The sequence below is a fragment of the Xenopus laevis genome, chromosome 3S (genome assembly GCF_017654675.1).
Source record: "Xenopus laevis strain J_2021 chromosome 3S, Xenopus_laevis_v10.1, whole genome shotgun sequence".
Lineage (NCBI taxonomy): Eukaryota > Metazoa > Chordata > Amphibia > Anura > Pipidae > Xenopus > Xenopus laevis.
In genome coordinates this window covers 126,208,187-126,228,231 of record NC_054376.1, presented here as the reverse complement: position 1 = coordinate 126,228,231, position 20,045 = coordinate 126,208,187, and the positions used below count along the sequence as shown (strand labels likewise).

Genomic DNA, 20,045 nt, shown 5'->3' with positions numbered 1-20,045 from the left:
GTCAACCTCTTTATTCTCCTTGTCTTTTATATCTACTTACTATACTTTATTCTTCCATTATTAAGCCTATTTTGTCCCATAAAGAAATAGTGTTATGTCCATGAAATAGGATCAATGGTTAGAAGCAAGAAGAGCCACAGATACATTGGCCCAACGGGAGTTTTCCTGGTATCCCAGTGGGCCAGTCCGACACTAATTAAAGGAATGTTGTCATCATTTGAAAAAAAGCATAACTGATAATCTAACATCCCAGACCCAACTCATATGGGAGACTACGGAAGCTGGGTTGCTGCTTTCTTTCCCTGATACAAGAATCCAGCAACTTGACTGTATGTTTATTTACTGTACTGCCAAAACTGCGGTGTTTCCATAATAGATTGGTTACAAAGTTTTAGATTTCAGGCCAATATTAAAGGAACAGTAACACCAAAATATGAAAATGTTTTAAATTAATGACAATATTATGTCCTGTTGTGCTACACAGCAGCTTGTGGTATCTACTGTGTATCCTGTGCTTGAATGGCTGCCCCCATGGCTACACAGCAGCTTGTTTATATAAACTATAGTAGTACTTATCTGTTATCTACTGTGTATCCTGTGCTTGAATGGCTGCCCCCATGGCTACACAGCAGCTTGTTTATATAAACTATAGTAGTACTTATCTGTTATCTACTGTGTATCCTGTGCTTGAATGGCTGTCTCCATGGCTACACAGCAGCTTGTTTATATAAACTATAGTAGTACTTATCTGTTATCTACTGTGTATCCTGTGCTTGAATGGCTGCCCCCATGGATACACAGCAGCTTGTTTATATAAACTATAGTAGTACTTATCTGTTATCTACTGTGTATCCTGTGCTTGAATGGCTGCCCCCATGGCTACACAGCAGCTTGTTTATATAAACTATAGTAGTACTTATCTGTTATCTACTGTGTATCCTGTGCTTGAATGGCTGCCCCCATGTCTACACAGCAGCTTGTTTATTAATTATAGTTGTATTTCTGACCCAGCCAGTTGTACCAGTGCAGGGCAACAGAACATTATAGTGCCATTCTTTTAAAACACCTGTTTTGGTGTTACTGTTCCGTTAAGTAGTCCTATTTGACCACTGCTAAGCCTGCCAACGCCTTCTTCCACTGTAAGCCTTCAGAACTACCTCCAAATCCTGCCCTTTGGTCTGTGACTCAATGACTCCTAAACAATAAGTCTAATGCAACAATAAGTGTCTTCTCTGCAAATTATTGTTCTTTTCCTTCTCTTTCCAGGCTCACAGCTTACGTAGCTAAAGTGTTTGCCATGTCCAAGGAATACACATATATTGATGATAATGTTCTCTGTGGTGCAATCAAGTGGCTTATACTGGAGACGCAGATGCCCGATGGAATGTTCATAGAGAAAGGACCTGTCATCCATATGGAAATGGTGGTATGTGCTGGGCGATATCCATACAGATATGTTTTAGAGCTCATCTATGAAGGTGGAGCACAAAGAGCCATGGTTTCTTCCAAAAATGATCTCTGCCCTACATTTATACCCAGTGCTGTTGGGTACAACTCCATCATAATGTGCAAAAGTTAACCTGCACCGGCAATGGAAGTGTTGGGACATGGGCATCCTTTTGCATTTCCCTTTATAGCAGGCCCATCACTTGGCTCAAGGTTGGGGTGCCTGCGGCATGCAGGACTTTAGTGCAGGTCTCTGTTGCTAGGAGCACATGAGTGGAGCTAACATACACGTGCTGAGACAAGGACACTGTGTATACAAATATGCCCCTCAGCCTTTCATCTGTCTTTTCTTGCTCTTCTAATAACGCACCCAGGCAGTATATAAGGCAAGTTATGGGTCTACTTCTTTGTTCAGGAACTCTTTCTTGGAAGAGGTTGGACCTAGGGGAATATAATTTGTGTACCTATCCAAAGAAAATCTTTCTCTTTCCCAGGGTGGAAATAAAAAAGGAGCAGCAGAACCAGATGCAGCCCTCACTGCCTTTGTACTCATCTCTATGCTAGAGAGCCGGGACATTTGTACCCCACACCTGACTGTGAGTAACTGGGTCACACTGCTGAGAATCAATATGTCTTCTGTGTAATATGTGATATACTTCAGTGAAGATACAGCCAACCGCCCAACATTTCCTAACTGAAAAAAATATTTAGCCTTGTGCCTTTATATTGTCTCAGAATCCCTCGTCGATTTCTAATATCCTTATCATTTACAGTAGGGGGTATATTATCCCTTATAATACATGAGTGATACTCAGAGTCAGGCCCGGACTGGCAATCTGTGGGTTCTGGCAAATGCCAGAGGGGCTGCTAAAAGGTGCCATATAAAGTCAGTATTTAGTGGGCTCGTGGGGGCTGTTTGGGCCTCTATGTGGACTAATTGGGCCTCTGTGTACCTGAAACAGGGCCGGACTGAGGCTAAAAAGCAGCCCGGGCAAAAAAAATCAAAGCAGCCCACATGTAAACACTCAATGGTCTTGTACTCATTCACTTATATATTGGGGTAAAACTGCAAAAAATTATGTGCATAAAGAGCTGCCTCTCTCATTTAAAGTGATACTGACATTAAAAATTTTCATTTCAAAATATTAATCTACAATAAAAATTACATATAGGTCAAGTTGATCGTTTTTTGCTGATACAGTAGTTCTTCTTTTGTAATTAATTATTACTTGAAGTTCCTAAACCTGACTGTGTTGCTAATCTGACTGTCCCATCTCAGCCTGTCAGAGTCTCTAATGCTAACGGACTCCTGCTGCACAAATATGGCAGCCCCCTCATACAGGAAAATGGGGGCAAGAAAAGTAATGTAAAAGCATCAGGCAAATACTTTTATGCCAAATTATAAATAGCATTCAAAGATAATGTTTTGATGGATAATAAACAAGGTTAGGTAATGTAAAATATGTTAAAGAATCTGCAGCCTTGTGCCTTTATATGGCCACGGAACCCCTCAGTGACTTCTAATATCCTTATCATTTACAGTAGGGGGTACATTATCCCTTATAATACATGAGTGATACTCAGAGTTCCCTGTATAACTCAGCCTGCAGCCTTGTGTCTTTATATGGTCACAGAACAACCCCTCAGTTTCTTCTAATATCCTTATCATTTACAGTAGGGGGTACATTATCCCTTATAATACATGAGTGATACTCAGAGTTCCCTGTATAACTCAGCCTGCAGCCTTGTGCCTTTATATGGTCACAGAACAACCCCTCAGTGACTTCTAATATCCTTATCATTTACAGTAGGGGGTACATTATCCCTTATAATACATGAGTGATACTCAGAGTTCCCTGTATAACTCAGCCTGCAGCCTAGTGCCTTTATATGGTCACAGAACAACCCCTCAGTGACTTCTAATCTCCTTATCATTTACAGTAGGGGGTACATTATCCCTTATAATACATGAGTGATACTCAGAGTTCCCTGTATAACTCAGCCTGCAGCCTTGTGCCTTTATATGGTCACAGAACAACCCCTCAGTGACTTCTAATATCCTTATCATTTACAGTAGGGGGTACATTATCCCTTATAATACATGAGTGATACTCAGAGTTCCCTGTATAACTCAGCCTGCAGCCTTGTGACTTTATATGGTCACAGAACAACCCCTCAGTGACTTCTAATATCCTTATCATTTACAGTAGGGGGTACATTATCCCTTATAATACATGAGTGATACTCAGAGTTCCCTGTATAACTCAGCCTGCAGCCTTGTGTCTTTATATGGTCACAGAACAACCCCTCAGTGACTTCTAATATCCTTATCATTTACAGTAGGGGGTACATTATCTCTTATAATACATGAGTGATACTCAGAGTTCCCTGTATAACTCAGCCTGCAGCCTTGTGCCTTTATATGGTCACAGAACAACCCCTCAGTGACTTCTAATATCCTTATCATTTACAGTAGGGGGTACATTATCCCTTATAATACATGAGTGATACTCAGAGTTCCCTGTATAACTCAGCCTGCAGCCTTGTGCCTTTATATGGTCACAGAACAACCCCTCAGTGACTTCTAATATCCTTATCATTTACAGTAGGGGGTACATTATCCCTTATAATACATGAGTGATACTCAGAGTTCCCTATATAACTCAGCCTGTAGCCTTGTGCCTTTATATGGTCACAGAACAACCCCTCAGTGACTTCTAATATCCTTATCATTTACAGTAGGGGGTACATTATCCCTTATAATACATGAGTGATACTCAGAGTTCCCTATATAACTCAGCCTGTAGCCTTGTGCCTTTATATGGTCACAGAACAACCCCTCAGTGACTTCTAATATCCTTATCATTTTCAGCAGGGGTAGGTTAACCGTTATATTGAACAAACACTGCCAAAACACTGTACAGAAATTTCTAAAGAGATCTAAAGAAAACCACAACTTAAGCTTAAGCTCTTAAACTGAATGATGTAGAATCCCCAGGGTTTGTTAACTGTTAATGCTGTTCTTTACCCTAGAGCCTGGGAGATCATATTAACAGGGCTGTCAACTTCTTGTGGGCTAGATATTCACAACTGCGCAAACCCTATTCAATTGCAATCACATCCTATGCACTTGCACTGGCCGGGAAGCTCCAGGACACACAGATACTACAGAAAGCAGCAACAGGTAACAGCTATGTATATAAATGTGAGAAAGGTTTCTAATTCTTTTCCTAAGCAGAAGAACATCAGAGCAGCCTCTTTCTTTCTCCTGACAACTTCCTTGACTACTTGCTGGTCAGACTGGTGGGAAACTGACCAGCAGGTGGCGCTGTTGTAACAAAATTCATTCATATTAACAGCACATGTATCCCTTAATATCTTGGAATCAAAAGAAAATAAATAATGAATGTAAATTACAAAAGTACTTAGAATAGCACACTTATCAATTATTTTAAAGGTTTCCTTTAAGGAAGCCATAATCAGCAGCAGGGTTATGTGCAGGGAGCAGGTCTGGGCCGACCCTAATAGTAAAACACATTTCGGGCCAATTTTAGATTGTTTGTGCCTTTTGACACAGGGTGTTTATAGTAAAAAGCTTAGTTAATCATCTTAGCCTTTTGAAACTAAGAAAAACATCAGCACCTAAAAGCTTAAGAAACTCATGCAGGGAGTCTTTAAAAATTGCTCATGGGTACAAAAGGTGAGATTAGTTCTAGTGATTGATTGTTTCTTTTCATGCAATTTTCACTGCTCTTGGGAAGACATTATGAAATAGTCTTCAGGTTATATTTGTTATGCCGTCAGACCTCCTCTACATAAGGCAGTGATCCCCAACCAGTGTCAACATGTTACTCTCCAACCCCTTGGATGTTGCTCTCAGTGGCCTCAAAGCAACTACTTCTTTTTGAGTTCCTGGCTTAAAAGGCAAGTTTTGGTTGCACAATACCAGATGTACTGCTGAACAGATCATCCCGTAGGGTGCCCTTATCCCGTAGGATGCCCTTATTTGGCACCCACAGAAACGTTTATGATTATCATGCCCAAGTTGCTCCCCAACTCTTTTCTGGATTGAATGTGGCTCACATGTTAAAAACATTGGTGGCCCCTGATTTAAGGGAATAGTTCAAGCCCTGGATGACTTGGGTTGCAAGCTATGGCTTTCATTTTGTTTTTGCATTTGACAATTATCAGCCAATGGGATTACCAGCCCAAATGCCCTTGTTTAACAACCACCAAAATGACATAAAGGCATAACATTCCTGAGTAGAGAAAAGTAACCAGGCAGAGTAGAGATCTGTAAGGTTCTTCATTATGCATCATCAGGTGATTTCTGTTCAGGTTGATAATTTTTGGGTGCCTGAGCTGGACAGGCGTAGTTGGCTGCATATTGTTTTCCTGGTTTCATTGACACCTACAGCCATCAGTTAGCTCCATCATAAACTTTTTTGGACCTCCTCTGATTGTTCTTGCTGTGTTTTGTAGATAAGAGCCACTGGGAAGAGCCACATGCATTCTTTATCTCGCTGGAGGCCACATCGTATGCTCTTCTGACCCTCCTTAAACTGAAGGAGCATGATCCAACCAGGGCCATAGTGCGTTGGCTAAATGAGAAGAGATATTATGGAGCGGTTTTTGATTCCACGCAAGTAAGTGATGCCTTCCGGTTCACATTATCTATGCTATCCCCTTACGCAGTGATTGCAATAAGACTCTGTAATGTAATAATAGTCATGTTTATGTTTGTTAAAGGAGAACTAACCCCCCAGTAACAAAAGCCCACCCCTTAACTGCCTGCCATTGCCCCACTTTCCCTCTTATTTCTGGGACTGTTCATTAGTCAAAAAAAAGCCCCTGAAAAAAATCTGACCCTGAAAATTCCATAAAAAACTAGATTATGCCCAGCTAAAACGTACAAAAGTCTCCTATATAAAGACGATACTAACAGGTAGTTTATATTCTTATTGGTTTTCTATCAAATATTCGTATCAAACAAACATTGTAGCTCAGCCCAACCAGTGTCTCATGAGCAACATGTTCCTCACCAACTTCTTGGATGTTGCTCCCAGTGGCCTCAAAGCAGGTGCTTATTTTTCAATTCCAGGCTTGAAGGCAAGTTTTGGTTTCATAAAAACCAGGTGTACTGACAAACCCCGTGTAGGTTAGGGATGTAGCGAACTGCCGTTTATGTGTTCGCGAACGCCGTTCGCGAACACCGGCAAAAAATGCGAACAGTTCGCGAACAGTTTGCGAACTTCGAACACCTGCAAAATCGTTCGATTCGAACGATCGAAGGATTTTAATCGTTCGATCGAACGATTTTCATTCGAATCGAACGATCGAAGCCATTCTATCGAATGATTTCATTCAATCGAATGGCTTCGATCGTTCGATTCGAACGAAAATCCTTCGATTTTAGCGGTCGAAGGAATTGAATGGTCGAATGGTCGAACGATTTTTGTTCGAATCGAACGCGAACTCATATTGGCGAACGGCGCGCGACGTTCGCGAACATTCGGCGGACGCGAACAGTCGAAGTTCGTGCGAACTAGTTCGCCGGCGAACAGTTCGCTACATCCCTAGTGTAGGTTTCCAGTCCACATAAAGGCTACAAAATAGCCAATCCCAGCCCTTATTTGGCACCTCCCAAGGAATTTTTTCATGCTTGAGTTGCTCCCCAATTATTTTTATATTTGAATTTGGCTCTCTAGTAAGAACGGTTGGGGAGTCCGGTTCTAGGTGTTCAAAAGAGTGTTCCTTGATAACAACTGCTCATTATTATCAAATATCTCCATAAATGTGGCCCCCACACTGTGGTATCCTCCCCACCATGGGTGGCCATAGTTTTAGAAAGATATTTTTAAGATATTACTCATTAAGATAACTGGTATATTGCATTTTCCAGGCTACCATTATAATGTTCCAAGCTCTGGCTCAGTATCAGCTGGATGTGCCACATGTTAGTGACTTGAGCATGGACGTCTCTATCTACCTCCCTGAGAAAAAAAACCCTTCAGATATCCGCATTGATAATGAGAACGCCATGATGCCACGTTCAGAAGAGGTATGTATATGAGGCACGGCTCAGAGAGAGAGCTGCCACAAAAATATTTAAGTGACTAATGCAACTTAAACTTTAATATGTGATAAAAGAGGCACATCGTTTCTATAGAGCAAATGTGAATATAAGCAAATACTAAGATCAACTGATATTAAATATTGATTATAAAGACAATGAGCTTAATAAAAATAGGAGTAAAATAATATGTAAAGGAATATACAGAAGTAAGGGAATGCACATGTAACATCCACAGAAGAACCTTCTTTTGGAAAACGTTGCCTTTTACAGCGGTGATTGAAAGTTTGTCAACCCTTTTGAATTTGTAATATCTATGTATGAATATGATCTTAAAGGATACGTAAACCTTTAAAATAAGTGAATGTAAAATTGATGCGGGTGCTATTCTAAACACTTTTGCAATTTACATTCATTATTTATTTCATTTAATTTGCAAGATATTAAGGGATACATGTACTGTTAATATGAATGAATTTTGTTACAACAGCGCCACCTGCTGGTCGGTTTCCCACCAGTCTGACCACCAAGTAGTCAAGGAAGTTGTCAGGAGAAAGAAAGAGGCTGATGTTCTTCTGCTTAGGAAAAGAATTAGAAACCTTTCTCACATCTTTCCTAAGCAGAAGAACATCAGAGCAGCCACTTTCTTTCTCCTGACAACTTCCTTGACTACTTGGTGAAAGAGAAATTGATCTCTCAGCATTCCCTACCCACTTAAAGAGTTACTTGTGTGAATATTCAAGAGACAAGTATTTATGGATATTTACACTCCTGCTCTCTCACAAACATTTATTTATTCATTTTACAGACTACCATAAATCAAGACTTTGTGATTAAAGCTAAAGGCCCAGGACAAGTTCTTCTGACAGTAAGTACAACCTGAACCATATACTGTACTAGTGATGTGTGGGACGGGTTTTACCGAACCGCACCCAACCCTAACCTGCCCTCCCTCCACCTGGCACGCCCACGACTTCAGGGTTCTTTTTATAGACCCGCGCCAACCAGCCCTGGTGATGATGTCACAAAAATGGGCGGGACAATAAGGCGCGTGTCTTGCACCGGAAGTGCAAGGTGGCAGGCAGGGAGAGCAGGAAGAAATGCTCAACCCGCAACCGGAGATGGGAGGTCGGCCCAAACCTGCCCCACACGTGGGTATCGGGCCAGACCACACATCACTATACTGTACCTGAGCATGTTCGTTTATAGCCATGATCATCTTTACTCGTTAGTTAATAAGTTGTAGGATCAATTATTTCCCGTCATCAAAGCACTTCCTTGTCACGAATAACTTGCCACCCAACCAAAAGCTCAGTTGCATGAAAATAAGGACAACACATAATCTTCTATATTAAAGAGAATCACTAAGGGTCCTTTCCTTACCTTACCAATGTGCCACTGCCATATTTGTTTCCCACAATGCAGCGTTTTCTCACAATTCCAACTTAATTGCAGAAGGCAGGGGAAGATGTTTTTGTTTCTCCAAATTTTTGTGACGGTGTCGGAAGTCTTGTAGAGGGCACCCTCTTCCACATGTACCAGCTGGGGTCTTAGAGTTTGTTCATACAGCTGGACTGAAAATGATACTTTGTGTAATTAAAAACTATAGAAGAAAGTAGAGCACTTCAACAGTCTTGACTTCACATATTTCTTTAACCATGTGTCATTTTGATGTTTATGATGTCATCGTTTCCTAATAATGTTCACGGTGATGTCATTTCCTGTGCAGGTAGTATCTGTGTATCACAGTATTGAAATCGAGAAGCAAATGACATGTCAAAACTTTGATGTCTCTGTGAAGGTGAATGAAGAAAAAGATGGTGAGTGAGTTTAGCTGTTATTGTATAACTCTCTTTAAAAAAACCATGTGCTACTAAGAAGTAGATCCAGTGTTGTAACAGTAGGGGGAGCAGACCCTGAAGGTATCCAGAAGAAGTCAGGATCCAGATCCAGAAGAAGTCAGTATTCTTTCTCCTCAGGCCTTGCCTTCACCAATAGATTTATTAGTGTGTAACCCATATTTTTCTACCCAGAACTCCCACATAATTGGTGTAGAGCAGTGATTCCCAACCAGTAGCTAGTGAGTAACATGTTTGTCTCCAACCCCTTGGATGTTGCTTTCAGTGTCCTCAAACCAGGTGCTTATTTTTGAATTCCAGGCTTGGAAGAAAGTTTTAATTGCATAAAAACTAAGTATAGTGGCAAGTAGAGCCTCTTGTAGATTGCCAGTCTACAAAATAGCCAATCACAGTCCTTATTTGGCACCCAAGGGACTTTTTCATGCTTTTGTTGCTCCCCAACTCTTTTTACATTTGAATGTGGCTCACAATGAAAAAAGGTTGGGGAGCCCTAGTGTAGAGCAATGAATTACATCACACCGTCAGTCTCAGCTGGGCCCTTGCATACATGTGTTGGAGAGGTGTTGCAGAACTGTACCTCTCAGCTGCACAAACAGGATTTCTGGACTCCAGAAGTTTTAGCACACAAAATGAAGTATTCACATAGGACCAACAATGGAGTTCCCATTCCACTATGATCCCTACACTTAAAGTGGCCATAGATGTTAAGATTTTTCGACTATTTTTCGTGTGATACGACAATCCGTCAAATTATTGTGAGGTTAGTGGCTGATCAAGCAGAAAATTGATCGGCCAGTTTGAAAATCTTTATCGGGCCAAGCAGGCAGCTACCCACAGTTTCCAAGCTTCAACTAGACTTGAAATGGTCTTTTTGTTGATGGACAAATCATGCATTTACACAATCATTTCATGTCCTACAATAACAAAAAGATCTTTTAAAAATCAAAACATCTATGGTCACCTTAACATGCAGTATCACATTGGAAAAATACCTTCAATCTATATTTCTATGTTGGAGCTCAGAACTGCTCTTTCTAGCTGGCCTGCCTATCATACACCTACTACTGTATGTTCCTCATTCAAGTGGTCTTCCTTTAATGGGACCTTGTAGTCCCAGGCTCTCCAGCAGACATTCCCCTTCCTAAGCAGGTAGAAGAAAGAGTCCTGGACTTTCTGTCAGCAAGTAAGTTGAACTGGTTACCATCTAACCAGGCCAACAGAGAACACATGGTGTCAAGGTATCCAGGTTACAGATGCCAGGACTTTCTTAGGAAAATAGATGGAAAACCTAAAAGGGGTAGGTCCCTATATTTGTGTGCATATCCAGAAGGGCAGTGGCAGGGAATCCCAGGGAGTTATGCAGCTGGATCTCCCAGGTTTACTAGCAGCAAAGCTCAAAATGTCCCATTGCCCTATTGTGAGGTTTGTTTGTTTCCTTTTGTTAGTTCTTTTTGACCTTTGTTATTTTCTTTCTATTAAATCAGTGAAGGTCCCAAATGGTGCTGTGGCTGCAGTGTCAATTGAAGTCTGTGCAAGGTGTGTAAAGAGTATTTGTCCAATTATTCTGCATGACACTAAACAACCCCCAATACCTAAACTTTAATGTCACGTGGTTGCTGAGCCTTTTTCTTAATGCAACATACGCATTTAACTATGTTCCAACGAACCTGGAAAAAATACATTAACTAGACTGATCCCATATTATATAAAACGTTTTTTGCATTATTCTTTATGCGTGTGTAGGGAGCAAGGGGGATTCTAGGTACTCTTTATAAGTTTTCATGAGTTCCACCATGGTAAAACTGGTGTGCCAGATTACAGTAAGTTCCCCAAGTGGCCTCTGCCAAGGATAATTCCCAGGAGCCCCTTTCTAATTCCCACCATAGGTCTCCTACTGCATTACCACAAGTCCAAGTCTGACTCTGCTCCACTGCTGGTGCTGTTCATATTCTTTGCTTGAACCAGGTGTTGTCAAACTTATTAACGGTTTAGGGCTGTTCACACATTTGTTATTGATGACCTCAGCTTGGAATTTTATTGGAATTTTTCCTCTGCCATCACCCTGACCTATACTCTTGGATTCTAGATTGTCACCTGCCCTGAATACATGGCCTTCTTATAGACCATGTCTCTGCCCAGCATATATGTTTGGAAACACATTTACTGAGTACCTGCCAAAAGTGTAAATGTAAAATTAGAGTTCTTTAGATCATGCCACCAACTCACTGACCATGCCCAGACATTCCTTGAATAATCCAAATCCCACCCCCTTGTGACAATCCTGCCTATGTAGGTACAACTGGGAGAGACGATGCACCCAAATTTTACACCAGTCTGGACTTGAAAATCAATGGGACCAAAGTCAGAAAAACACCATAATAAAACTGCTTTTTTGCAACGTTTTCCTAAGTCATAAATACACAAGCTTTTTTTTGTATGAATACTGCTGTTGAGTACAAATGTACTGAAATGAGCTCTCATGTGAGTAAAGCAACTTTATGGCATACAGTATTTACAACTCATTCTACTCACCAGGTTTCTCAAAGATTCTGATGCCACCATGTCCATCATCGATATTTCAATGATGACCGGCTTCTATCCTGATACAGATTCCCTAAATAAGGTAAGTACCAAATATGTGGGGCACCACGTTATAAGTAGAATTGTAAAGTCCTAAGCCTAGTGGTGTTTATCAAGACAATAGATACATTGACGTGTATAATGAAATGTTGATACTTAGAAGACCATGAACAATGATGGGCAGCTTTCTCCCTGGCTTTCCATGACCCATGATAATCCTCTCTTACTGTTACACACAGCTAAAGGATGGAGTGGACAAATACATCTCCAAGTATGAAATCAACAAAGGAGCAAATGAGAAGGGAACCCTTATTCTCTACGTAGATAAAGTAAGTTGTGGGTGCTCTCCAGTCATACACATCCTCTCTAGCACATACTTTATATCTAGTAATCATTGATATATTAAGCTGATATTCTCCTTTTTCCCCAATTAGCTTTTCCATCCATAATTTTCCCCAATTAGCTCTTCATCCAAACAACCATTTTACTTCAAAAATCACATCACAACCCATTATTGCTCTAGTTATGTGAATTTCTGTTATTTCCTGGACAGGCCACAGTCTTCTCTTTGGACCTGTAGGGTGTTGTATGGGCCTCTGTCTACTTAAAAATATGATATAACATTTTGAATCTCAGTCCAGGCATGGAAACAATACTGTTTTCTGTAAAGTCTGTTTTCTCAATGCTTTGACACAATTAAAGATGACCCTCCTCTCTGCCCATTTCTCTATATTCATTTCTTTTTCCACTTTATTTTAAGATCTCCAACACTGAGCCAGAATGCATCAAGTTTTATGCTCACCAGTATTTTGAGATGGGTCTCGTTCAACCAGCTTCTGTTACAGTGTATGACTATTATACTCCAGGTAAGGGCGTTTATTATCCTCTGTTACGATTGATTTACTTTTCTTCTTGTAGTAGCTACATTACCTGGTCATGTGATTCAGAAAGAGCCAGTGCTGCACTATGGAACTGCTTTCTGGCAGGCTGTTGTTTCTCCTACTCAGTGTAACTGAAGGAGTCGCAGTGGGACCTGGATTTTTACACTTGAGTGCTGTTCTTATATCTACCAGGTTCTGTTGTCCCATTGTTCTGCTAATGGGCTGCTTGGGGGGTGAATTCACTCCAACTTGCAGTGCAGCAGTAAAGAGTGACTGCATTTTATCAGAGCACAAGTGACATGACTGGGGGCATCTGGGAAGCTGATAATATGTCTAACCCAATGTCAGATTTTAAAATTAAATATTAAAACATCCTTTTGCACTTCTGAAAAACGGATTTCAGTACAGATATTAACTATTAACTGATGGATTTTATAAAAAAAAACATGTTTTCCTATGACAGTATCCCTTAAATATCAATAAAATGTCAAGATCTTTGCCTCCTAGCTGTCCTCCCCTGAACAATGCTCCCTCTAAGCTGTGCGCTCATGGGTCAGCGCACACAACAATTGTTGTTTGAAAGTGCAAAATTTTGCATTTATTCTGATCTACGATTGTAGTTTTATAAAAAAAAAAAAAAAAAATGTGCGCACAAAAGAATTTTTCAGAGAAGGAATTAGAGGGAACATTGCCTCCGAACAGTGTTTCAAATATGAATGAAAATAAGATTTTTTTTTATCTATACAATTTGATGTCTGCTTATCTCTTTTCTGCCCTGACAGAGAACCGTTGCACCAAATTCTACCACATTAATGAGAGCAGTGCGCTATACGGCAAGCTTTGTTTGGGAGAGCTGTGCCGCTGTGCAGAGGGTGAGTCTGAAAAAAAGAAGTTTCCCTAATTATTAAATGGTATGTTCCTGTGTGTTTGCTTGAGGAGGGAATAGAAAGGTAAATGGGGAGAAAATACCACACTGGGGAAGGAGAAAATGGGTAAAGAATAACATAAATGGAAGGAAGAAGGGAGAGAATGAGAAGAAAAAGTAGAGAGCAGGGAGTTAGTACTCCCCTGTGATCCCATGGGGTTGGTGCGAGCAGGGATTAGGTTGAGAGGTTAAAGAGGGAGGTTATTGGCTGCCGGGCTGTTCCAGCGCTGCCTGGAGGATTCTTATTGGTGGTTTAGCAGTGGCACTGGTTAAATTTCCCCAAGTGGCGCAGGCTTACCCTCTTGCCTTGTCGAGCTGGTGGAGGATGACCCGCCCACCCAGTACAAGTATGGGACCTGTAATCCAGAATTCTCGGGACCTGGGGTTTTTCAATTAACGGATCTTTCTGTAATTTGGATCTTCTACTAGAAAATCATATAAACATTGAATAAAGCCAATAGGCTGGTTTTGCTTCCAATAAGGATTAATTATATCTTAGTTGGGATCAAGTACAAGCGACTGTTTAATTATAACACAGAAAAAGGAAATCCGTTTTAAAAACGTGGGTTATTTGATTATAATGGAGTCTATGGGAGACGGACTTTCTGTAATTTGGAGTTTTCTGGATAATGGCTTTCCAGATAATCGATCTCATACCTGTACTAAGATTTATTATATTTAAAATAAAATATTAAATCACGAAGAAGAAAAAAAATGACGTTGGTTGTTGCAGTTTGCATGGAGGAAATGCAAGTGAAAATGGTGATAAGTTGATTTCTGGCCTGGTTATGGCAGATCTTGTGTTGAAACACAGTCAGTATAATTGGGATCATTTAGGTTTTCAGGTACCAATGCAGAATTGGGAAGCAGGGCCAGAACTAGGAGAAGGCAGAAGAGGCAGCTGCCTAGGGGTAATGATTAGGGCCACGGCGCATCTACCTCTTCTGTCTAATCCTACACCAGACCTGCCACTAGACTTGCACCCGAGAAGTTACATTTCCTAGAACATTTGTGCCTGTTCCAACTCCTACAGTAACATACTACAACACTAACATACTCCTACAGTTACATACTCCTACAGTAACATACTCCTACAGTAACATACTCCTACAGTAACATACTCCTACAGTAACATACTCCAACACTAGCATACTCCTACAGTAACATACTCCAACACTAGCATACTCCAACAGTAACATACTCCAACAGTAACATACTCCTACAGTAACATACTCCTACAGTAACATACTCCTACAGTAACATACTCCTACAAAAACATACTCCCACAGTAACATCATCATCATCATCATTTATTTATATAGCGCTGTCAAGATACGCAGTGCTTTACTCCAACACTAGCATACTCTAACACTAGCATACTCTAACACTAACATACTCCTACAGTTAGATACTCCTACAGTAACATACTCCTACAGGAACATACTCTCACAGTTACTTACTCCTACAGTAACTTACTCCAACACTAGCATACTCCAATAGTAACATACTCCAACAGTAACATACTCCTACAGTTACTTACACCTACAATAACTTACTCCTACAGTAGCATACTCCTACAGTAACTTACTCCTACAGTAACATACTCCTACAGTAACATACTCCAACAGTAACATACTCCAACAGTAACATACTCCAACAGTAACATACTCCAACAGTAACATACTCCAACAGTAACATACTCCTACAGTAACATACTCCAACAGTAACATACCCCATCAGTAAATTACCCCACCAGCAACATACTCCTACAGTAACATATTACAACAATAACTTACTTCTACTGTAACATACTTCAATAGTAACATACTCCATCAGTAACTTACTCCAACAGTAACATGCTCCAACAGTAACTTAATCCAACAGTAGCATACTCCTACAGTAACATACTCCTACACTAGCATACTCTTATATTAACATACTCCAACAGTAACATACTCCTACAGTAACATACTCCTACAGTAACATACTCCTACAGTAACATACTTTAACAGTAAATTATCCCAACCGTAACATACTCCTACAGTAACATACTCCAACAGTAACATACTCCCACAGTAGCATTCTCCAACACTAGCATACTCCTACAGTAACATACTCCAACACTAGCATACTCCTACAGTAATATACTTCAGCAGTAACATACTTCAGCAGTAACATACTCCTACAGTAACATACTCCAACACTAGCATACTCCTACAGTAATATACTCCTACAGTAATATACTCCTACAGGAACACACTTCAACAGTAAATTATCCCAACAGTAACATACTTCTATAGTAACATATTCCAACAGTAACATACAGTACTCCAACACTAACATACTCCAACAGTTATATACTCCTACAGTAACATACTCCAGCAGTAACATACTCCTACAGTAAAATATCCCACAGTACCTTACTCCAACAGTACCTTACTCCAACAGTACCTTACTCCAACAGTACCTTACTCCAACAGTAACTTACTCCAACAGTACCTTACTCCAACAGTAACTTACTCCAACAGTGATTTATTTCAACAATAGCATTCTCCAACAGTAACAATGAGGAGTTGAGATTATTTTTGCTTTCTGTGTTCTGTAGTCTCTGCCTTCAAATTGTCTCTCTTTCCTCCTCAGAGAACTGTTTCCTTCGGCAGACAATTGACAAACAATACACAGCTGAAATGAGAAGTAAAATGGCCTGCGCTCCGGGTGTGGATTATGGTGAGAATCAGGAATTTCTAAACCCTAAACAATAAAAGGCTTGGTTCACCTTTAATTATAGACACAACAATAGAAACAAAGGCACAGTCTACTCAATGCTTCTGCAAAAACTCCAAGGCCTCTTTTAGTTAAGGTGAGATCCCAGCAAACGTTATTGGGGCCAAGCCCCTTCATCAAGCTGCTGAATAAAAAGCTAAATAACCCAAAAACCACAAATATTAAAATATGAAAACCAATTGCAAATTGTCTCAGAGCCGGAAGAGGATCGCTCCGTGGTAAGGTAAGTCAATAGAATCCCTTGGGGGTGCCTAATATTTGTCACCCCCAAGTGCAAGATGACTTTCCTTCTCCTTTAATTCATGCACTTTTATTTGCACTTGTGGGAGGGGCTTCCAGATTTTAAAGGGGAAGTTGGCACCTCAGTTGACACTCACCACACGGAACGCGATGATAACAATAACACAGAAGATTTTGTTTACGCAGGAAAAAGGAAAAGAGGGTTTTTACAACAGGCACACTTTACACTCTCCAGCAATCACTTCTTCAAACACTTCCAGTTACCAATATTACAAAGAATCAGTTCTGGGTAGGCCCATCTGCCTTAGGATCTTGGTTTACACCTAACCGCCTAGTGGTCTTGTCCCACTCTCCAATAGTGGCCCGATACCTTCTGGGTGATGCCCCTCCACTCTTCCAGGTTAGGCCCTTTTCCATCCAATTCCTGTCCAGAGACCCAGGTGTCCTTCCTACCTTGTCCTAAACTACCACTGATTCCTGTACTTACAGAATGCCTGTAGGAAACTAATTCCACTTTCCTCCATGATGAGGCCACAGCTGCCCTTACTAATTAACCCCACTGTCTCATGCACCTAGTGCTCGCTTACTTAAAATCTCACTGTCTATCTTTTTCCTATCTGTCATTGATGTCTCCACTAACCGACCAGCTGATGTTCCTTCAGCCACGCCCTCCCATCAAGACAGCTGACCTTGGGCTGGGCACCTGCTTTTATAGCCCTTATGTGTCCTACAGTGGCCTCTAGTGGCCCGGGGTAGAAATTACACTTAGAGTAAACAAAAAAATCTACTGCCATCTGGTGGTGATTTGCACAAATTACACCCAACAATTCTAAACACATACATTTTACATACATGCACATTTTTGTCACTCAAAAAGATAACATTTCCCTCACATAACATAACACTCTCATCACTTTACACCCCCTTACACACTGATGTTTGCACTTTTTGCATTTTCATGCTTTGCACGTAGGGTGAATGGAGCTTGAGGTCTTCACAGCAGGTCTTTATCAGAGAGTCCCCCTTGGCACCTGTGAGGCCTGTAGTTTGTGTCATTGTGCAATTGATCAGAACAGGCAGATCCCGCACTCCTGGTGTTAAATTCTTTCTTAGTTCTGGAAACGTTTACTCTGCTTCCTCCATTCATCGTTCATTTCATTCTCAGTGTACAAGGCTAACGTCAAGGAGGTGCAACACAAAGAAAGCTACGACAACTACGTGATGACAATAGTGAAGGTGATTAAGCAAGGTGAGCCTGCAGCAATTGTTCCATTTCTATTTAAAAAAACTAAAAAAATTCAAAAAGGTGGAATTGGGGTAATTATCAAAGGGGAAGTTAACTTAATTGTGTTTAGTTCAGGTCAGAACCTACAATTTTACTGTATCTTTCTGTATAAACGGATTTAATAGAAGCTCCCTGCCCCCCACTCTGCTTTATTTATCTGATCTGTTTTAATTACCCGCACGAAAATGACAGCCCTAATTATAGTATAGTGGCCCCTTAATATAATATAATAAATCATTGGTTTATTAGGGTAAAAGCAATACTATTTTTTTCTCATGTTCCTCCAGGTACAGATGAGTTTGGTGAGGATAACGAACGTAATTTCATCAGTCACATCAAATGTCGGAAAGCTTTAGACCTGATGGTTGGCAGAGATTACCTGATATGGGGTATAACCGGGGACGTTTGGAAACAGCCTAACGGGTAAGTGAGGTCACTACTGAGTTAAAAAATAAATAGGGATGCAACAAAGCCAGGATTGGGCCTCTTTTGAGCGGATAATGCCAAATGCCTGGCCGAACCCAATCCTATTCATCATGAGAACAAGGAAGTTACTGTGCAAGTGATTCCTTTTAAAGGGGTGGGTCACTTTAAATACTGGAACCCAAACACAGCACTGCATTCCCAAGACAAGGCCTTACCAGACATCTATAAAGAGGCAACATTATGTTTTCATCCAGCGCGTTAATACAAGACAGTCATTTATTTGTAGCCACTGAATGACACTGCTTGGAATTAGACAACTTGTTATCCACAAAATCCCCAGATCCTTCTCAAGGCATGGGCCTGCTTCAATAAAAAGATAGATACTGATTTTGTTGGAATTGTAATCATTGTTTATGCTTTTGTAGGTATGCCTACATCATTGGCAAGGACACATGGATTGAGTGGTGGCCAACGGAGAGGGATTGTCAGAAAAGAGAAAACCAAAATATCTGTGATATATTTGATGACCTTTCTGGATACCTGGAGATTGCCGGGTGCCAGAACTGAAAGAAGTGGCTTTTAACCCTTTATAGATAGCTCCAGACATCCCATTTCCTATTTTATATTACTTTCCATGGTTTATATATAGTCCATAAAAACACTTTATTCACCTGCATTGGCTTCTTCCACAGCATCTGTTCATCAACCATAATGTAACTACATATGACATTGAGGTTATAGTCAATAATGTGAATATTCCCATACATTTTATGTCCTACATATACTGCTGTCATTGGTCAATCCTTAAAATAGAGATGCCCAGTCCATAACCTTCCACTTAATAAATTTCAACTCTACGAAATCTACCACTAGCTACAATTTCATTGATTGGACACCCTTCTTCTGAGAAGTTAAGCTGGGCTTAGAAGCTGCCAGCCCCAAACTAAGATGGAAAATTAATGGCCCAACACACAGGGAAAAACACAAACTTAAAGCAGAGTAGACAAAGAGGAAAAGTTCCTTTGAATAAACGCAAATAATGAGGGTGCTAGAACAGATGAGACATCGGGAATACCATGAACAGTGGTTGGGAAGCCAGGACCAGCAAGGGCAAAGTCCATGAACAGGCTAGTTGGGACAGGCAGCAGGCCAACAGAGTCCAGAAACATGCCAGAACTTAGGACAGGCAGCAGGCCAACAGAGTCCAGGAACAGGCCAGAATATAGGACAGGCAGCAGGCCAACATAGTCCAGGAACAATTTAGAAGTTAGGTCAGGCAGCAGGCCAACTGAGTCCAGGAACAGGCCAGAATTTAGGACAGGCAGCAGGCCAACAGAGTCCAGGAACAGGCCAGAAGTTAAGACAGTCAGCAGACCAACATAGTCTACAAAAGTAGAGAAGATAGGCCTGGAGGCCAGTGCAGACAGGTTCTCAGGTTCAGAGGCCAGGGTAGACAGGTCCATAGAGGCAGGAGCTGGAACAGACAAGACTGCAAGCACAGAAGCTGGAGACAAGATTGCAGGCACAGTATGAGCTTGGTTTTAGC

At 40.8% G+C, this 20,045-nt stretch overlaps 1 protein-coding gene across 1 annotated transcript in view; it reads left to right on the top strand.

Moving 5' to 3' along the window:
- Positions 1-19,365, top strand: part of LOC108703502 (A.superbus venom factor 1) — a 62,897-nt gene extending 43,532 nt beyond the window's left edge. Inside the window, exons 26-41 of the mRNA XM_041588930.1 lie at positions 1,267-1,426; positions 1,941-2,042; positions 4,480-4,630; positions 5,929-6,092; positions 7,349-7,507; positions 8,328-8,387; positions 9,249-9,339; positions 10,863-10,914; positions 11,914-12,001; positions 12,198-12,287; positions 12,719-12,824; positions 13,622-13,711; positions 16,405-16,491; positions 17,954-18,037; positions 18,361-18,496; positions 18,925-19,365. Of these exons, the coding sequence (XP_041444864.1) occupies positions 1,267-1,426; positions 1,941-2,042; positions 4,480-4,630; positions 5,929-6,092; positions 7,349-7,507; positions 8,328-8,387; positions 9,249-9,339; positions 10,863-10,914; positions 11,914-12,001; positions 12,198-12,287; positions 12,719-12,824; positions 13,622-13,711; positions 16,405-16,491; positions 17,954-18,037; positions 18,361-18,496; positions 18,925-19,066 (1,762 nt within the window). The 3' untranslated portion in view covers positions 19,067-19,365. The remainder of the gene's footprint in view (positions 1-1,266; positions 1,427-1,940; positions 2,043-4,479; positions 4,631-5,928; positions 6,093-7,348; positions 7,508-8,327; positions 8,388-9,248; positions 9,340-10,862; positions 10,915-11,913; positions 12,002-12,197; positions 12,288-12,718; positions 12,825-13,621; positions 13,712-16,404; positions 16,492-17,953; positions 18,038-18,360; positions 18,497-18,924) is intronic.
- The last annotated feature ends 680 nt before the right edge of the window (positions 19,366-20,045 follow it).